The following is a 5,768-nucleotide window of genomic DNA, read 5'->3' as shown; positions in this document are numbered from 1 at the left end:
TCACACTACGCTAACGTTAGCTTCCGACAACAAGCCGTCCGGGGCAAAACAAAAGAAACTGAGGGAATCACTAACATTACCGGCCGATTCTCCGCGCACCATAAGTTAGTGTGGTTCGAGCTGAATGATCAGCTTGAAGCCTTCGTTTTTGATTGATCGATTCAGAACCTTATGAATCAAAATCGAATCGATTTAGGAAATTGGCCATGATGCACAGTTTTATAGGACAGCATTTGACGTTTTAGTTCAAGTTTATAAACTCGTCTAAAGTTGTGTTTTTTATCCTTTCACTAATTCACCAAACAATGCTAACTTAATTCCCTCCCTCTCTTCTCTGTAGGAGTCCATGATGGACTTCTTCAATGCCCAGATGCGTTTGGGTGGTCTAACTCAGGCCCCTGGAAACCCTGTCCTTGCTGTACAGATCAACCAGGATAAGAATTTTGCCTTCCTTGAGGTGAAATAATACACTCAAACATGCCTTTGGGTGTTTGTCAGTTAAGCCATGCTTGAAGAACAGTTTTGATAAGATACTGATAATGGTAAGATGGTAAGAGCAGTTTATTCACCTGTAGTTTTGTTCCTGTGTAGTTCCGTTCAGTGGATGAAACAACACAGGCAATGGCCTTTGATGGCATCATCTTTCAAGGCCAGAGTCTCAAGATTCGCCGTCCACACGATTACCAGCCCCTGCCCGGCATGAGCGAGAACCCCAGTGTCTATGTGCCTGGTACACAGACAATTAATGGTTTTTAACTCTAAGTACTTGTGGCATAATTCATAAGTAATCAGTAATTTCTTACCTAGAGGAGCTTGCTCCTTGTGCCTTACTGTTTGTGTGTTACTGTTGTGTTTTTTTTTTGTCTCTTGTAGGTGTGGTGTCGACAGTGGTGCCTGACTCAGCTCACAAGCTCTTCATTGGTGGCTTGCCCAACTACCTGAATGATGACCAGGTCAGTATTTCTACATGAAACAAGCTCAATCCTCCAAACTAGGTTACAGTTGTAAAGGTTATACTCTCTTGCACTTGTATTTTGTATTTAGGAATCACTCAACTTTTAGTGACCCTCTTGTCTTGTGTGTCTCAGGTCAAGGAGCTGCTGACATCATTTGGCCCCCTGAAGGCCTTCAACCTGGTGAAGGACAGTGCCACAGGCTTATCTAAAGGATATGCCTTTTGTGAATATGTTGATGTCAACCTTAATGACCAGGTAACCAATGCCACAGAAAGAAAGATGTTGACAGGACATTTATTATATCCCCCCCTTTTTTTGATGATCAGACAAATACTACAGTGTCATATTAAACTTTCATAACTATGGATTTTTTTGAAAGTATAATTTAAAACCTCAATATTGTTACAGGCTATCGCTGGGCTGAACGGCATGCAGCTGGGAGACAAGAAGCTCCTGGTGCAAAGAGCCAGTGTGGGATCCAAGAACGCCACTCTGGTGAGTGTCCAAACGCTGGACAGATGACAGCAGGGTGGTGGGAGGCTGGATGCTCTTTTTAGAGTTGCAAAACCAGATAAAGACACATTGTGGATGAAATCTACTGGAGCCATTTATCTGCTACACTATCTGACACACTGCTAAGAAGTGCAACTGTATTATTATTATTTTTGCAAGGTAGTCTGTTCTGCATACACAACAGCTGTTCACTACTATTGCGTGGTTACTTGGCATGAGCAGCACTGCAATGTATTTCACTGAATTTTAATTAACAGTCACTGGCTTTCAAACTTTTAAACACTAGCTTTAAAGTAGGTGGCTACAATGTATTATTCATGATAAATTATTATGGTATCATGGAAAGTAACCTCAAAATATGATGCAACATATAACATAACCTACTGGGCCACTTTCACTCTGATTTGCCACCTAAAGACATCCTGTATAGGGATGGGACCCGAGAACTGGTCTGATCGATCAGAATCCTTTATCAGTGTCGGGATGTTTTTCTGACACTTGCTCATCAACAAAGTGATGTAAAACTCACGTGTCTGCACTGCTGGAAACTTGTAACAGTATTCTTTAATTTCATCCATTTTAGGCGATGGCAGACTGTTGCTACATCCTTTTTATCTTAAGGCCTACGTTTTTTCCCCACACAGAAAAAAGATCAGACCAATAAGCAGAATAGACAATGGCATTTGTATCAATAATATCTTATCAGTTCCCCTCCCTCCTCCTGTAAGTATTTTCAGATGAAGAGGACTATATTGCATTGTATTCATATATATTCTGATGCACATATTCTCTCAGCAAGAAAGCATAACGTCAGTCATTTACAAATTACAGCAAGACAATCAAAGCAGCATGAGGCTTAATATAAAAACAGTTAGTGATACCTAGTAGTACATAAAACTGAAACTAGTGGACTACAGGTATGCTAGAACATTTTTTGTAATTTATTTAATTGTGGTTTCAAGTGCCAGCAGTAGGGAAGGCCTGTCTACTTCATTATATGAAAGTGAAAAATATGAGACACTGCTTTGGCCAGTAAGATTTAAATTGAATGTCATTGTAGATGTTTTGCAGCTAGTTGTGATACTTCAGTCCTTAACTCTCTTCTAACCTTTCTGTCTGTCCTTCCAGACAAGTATAAACCAGACCCCAGTGACGCTGCAGGTGCCAGGTCTGAACAGCTCAGTGACTCAGATGGGTGGCCTGCCCACTGAGGTGCTGTGTCTGATGAACATGGTGGCCCCAGAGGAGCTGCTGGATGATGAAGAATATGAGGAGATTGTGGAGGACGTCAGGGACGAGTGCAGCAAGTACGGTCAAGTTAAGAGCATCGAGATACCTCGACCTGTGGACGGCTTGGAGGTGCCTGGAACCGGCAAGGTGGGAATGGATATCTGATTCATCCAGAATTGAATTTGTCTTAAATTAGATGTCCTGAAAAGTGTTAGTCATCATTCTAATGGTTATTTTTCACTCTTCTGCAGATCTTTGTGGAGTTCATGTCAGTTTTTGACTCCCAGAAGGCCATGCAGGGGCTTACAGGAAGGAAGTTCGCCAACAGGGTGGTGGTCACCAAATACTACGATCCAGACGCTTATCACCGCCGGGACTTCTGGTAGAGGAGGCATGAAGACAAGACAAGACGGGATGGGGGAGGGAGGGTGGGAACGTGTGCTGTCCATTTCCAAATCAGCCCCCCGATTGATTTGGTAGAGCAACATTTCAGGTAGATCTTGGGAGTATTAATGATTTGACAAATGGCTTTGGTGATATCCAGTTTACCATTTGAGATCTACGTGAAATGCCCAGCAGTTAAAACAGATACTTGGAATTGGAAAAGGAGAATAATTGGGGAGGGGGGGTTTATATTCAGTCCATAACAGAGGGGGCTGGGTTTGGGTGGAGAGGGTGTAGCTGGGTGGGTGGGGGAGTCAAAGATTTTTGAGAAAATGTGTGTAATAATAGGTCCGGGGTGGGGTCAACAATTTTTATACTTTGTGAGACAGGGAAGTCATATTGGGTGGGAGGGGGGTGCCACACTTTAAGGTTTGTATTTAAATGGAGGTAGCCTGTTTTAAGAACATTAGAAAGGAGTTGCAGTAGGGAACTAACTGGACTATTCTGATTGAAAAGAGAGATTGAGAAAACAGGAGTGTTTATTTGTCAATGGGAGATGTGAGGGAGATGGAGAAGGAAGATGAGGGCATTTTTGTTTGACTGTCTAATGTAGATATACAGTAGCTGTAACATCAACTTCAGTTTTGCCCCCATCATTAGAAAGGCAAGAGGAGAGTCCTCATTTTTGTTTAGTTTTTTTCTTTTCTTTTGGGACTCCATCATTTCTTCATGTTCCGTTTTCATCAGACTACTGCCCCCCTCAGGACGAGTGTCAGAGAATCTGTTGTTTAATTGGACTCTATCTGAATGTTAACTGTAATTATACTGTGTGTAGCTTCACTGATTTGAGCTGTAATATCACCTTGTATTCAGGCCGCAGAATAACATGAACTGCAGAAAAGAACGTTTGATTTTCTTTCTTTTTATTTTCTGTTTTTCACGTCCATCTTTTGTGCACAGCTTTTAACAGGTGGGATTGTTTTGTCCTGACAGTCCAAATCCGGTTTAATTCAAGAGGAAATAAACAAAGGAAGATTGAGAGAGGCAAAGAGATTGGCATTTAATTGTGGATTTATCTCTTCCTTACCAAAAAAGCCTTAATGTTAATACATGTCCAATTCGCTTATGATAGAAATTCGGCTTGCCCCTCTGTCAATGATGTCTGTCTGTTCATAGATGTCACTAACTTGTACTTTAGCCTTGCATCACCAGTTTTCCTTTTTCCTTGTTTCCCAGCAGATTTAGGATGTAAGATGTGTTGGACCCGGTTGTTTTTTTGTGCAACGTCTCACCTCTTTGACCAAGACCAAATAAACACGTGACTAATAACCACGACTCATGTTGTACTGCAGAGTAAAACCAAAACCACACAACTTCTTCCTGCTCTGTCAACTTCCAGCCTCATGTTTAAAAAAAAGATAAATTAATAGGTGCTGTCTTGTACAAAGAAAGTATTACAATTAAACCTAATGCTGCGATAGCACATTAGAGCTTGCAGACAGAATTATTTCCACAAACCTAACTAAATTTAAACAAAATAATTTTACATTTTATAATGCTCAATCAATTCACTAAATGTCAGAGGTAGTTGTTGGGATGTTAGAAACTGTCCGTATGTACTTAGACAAAAATCTGCTTTTCTCTCATCTCCCTCATCTTCTGCCCTTGATTCTCTGAGGACCACATGTTCACACTGTACGGGCTTGAGACTGCTTTCATTTGATACCTTGGGTTGCTTAAGACAGCGCTGAAGAGAGATTTGTGTCAGTGATAACACTTATGAGATGTTACTCCCTACTTTCTGAAACCTGCTTTCTCAGTGTCACTGTGTCATTTAATTTCTTTTTTTTTTCTCTGGAAAAAATGTGATTTCTTAAATGATTTAAAACCTAAAAAACCACACCTAGTTTATAAAAAAGCAAAAACAGTCTTTCATTTGTCCAATTTGTTTTCAAATGTTGATTAAAAACTGAATTTACATGATTTTTTTCTCCTTTATGTTTCCTCTCTTATGCACATCCACCCGCCCCACTGCAGCACGGTATTATTCAAACAGTGAGTGATGACATTCACAGTTAATTATGGAGATGGAGTAGACTGGAGCCATGTCCAGCCAGTTTCATTCAGTCGATGGCATCATTTATCAAGACCTGTAGTTAATAGCAATGTCCGAACGATGGAGCTATTTCACAGATGCTAAAAATACCCCTTCAGATCTTTTTCTGTAATATGAAAACTGTATATTACTCTCATAGTGCAATATAATCTGGGTATAAGTACATTTTTCTAACTCTTTATACATTTTTCTTCTCCAAAAATGACCTTTTTAGCATCATAACCCAGTCAACTTGTTGAAGTATATGTACTTATCTTTCAGATCATTTCAGGTCTTATTTTAAACATGATTCACGGATTCGCTTCTCAACCAGACGAATGATCTTCCCAAACATCTCGCAAGCAGAGACCTGATGTGTGGAACTCCTTTTCTCATTTGGTGTAAATTATATCTTCCTTAAAGTCATACAAAACATATATGTAAACAATCTTAATCTTGTATTTAACACTTCTTATATTTAACACTGAATGTGTGTTCTTATTTATTCTGAGCCAATCAATACGTTTTAAGCTTTTTCACTCTCTGCATGTTTAATGTGCAAATAAATTAAATTCATATTTATGTTTATG

At 39.9% G+C, this 5,768-nt stretch overlaps 1 protein-coding gene across 6 annotated transcripts in view; it reads left to right on the top strand.

The window, feature by feature from the left end:
* The window catches only part of u2af2a (U2 small nuclear RNA auxiliary factor 2a), an 8,996-nt gene extending 4,490 nt beyond the window's left edge, over window positions 1-4,506 (top strand). For 4 of the 6 annotated variants that reach the window (XM_035672638.1, XM_035672640.1, XM_035672636.1 and 1 more), the window contains 7 exons: window positions 341-457; window positions 592-748; window positions 874-953; window positions 1,089-1,211; window positions 1,365-1,451; window positions 2,598-2,846; window positions 2,951-4,506. In XM_035672638.1, coding sequence (XP_035528531.1) covers window positions 341-457; window positions 592-748; window positions 874-953; window positions 1,089-1,211; window positions 1,365-1,451; window positions 2,598-2,846; window positions 2,951-3,085 — 948 coding nt within the window. In that variant the 3' untranslated portion in view covers window positions 3,086-4,506. The remainder of the gene's footprint in view (window positions 1-340; window positions 458-591; window positions 749-873; window positions 954-1,088; window positions 1,212-1,364; window positions 1,452-2,597; window positions 2,847-2,950) is intronic. The other 2 variants (XM_035672639.1, XM_035672642.1) reach the window with 1 other exon arrangement.
* Window positions 4,507-5,768: the final 1,262 nt, after the last annotated feature.

This window comes from Morone saxatilis, unplaced genomic scaffold (genome assembly GCF_004916995.1).
Source record: "Morone saxatilis isolate NCDOM2014 unplaced genomic scaffold, NCSU_SB_2.0 Contig24, whole genome shotgun sequence".
Lineage (NCBI taxonomy): Eukaryota > Metazoa > Chordata > Actinopteri > Moronidae > Morone > Morone saxatilis.
Note: the sequence above shows the minus strand (reverse complement) of the source record. Positions and strands in the feature narration are given on the sequence as shown.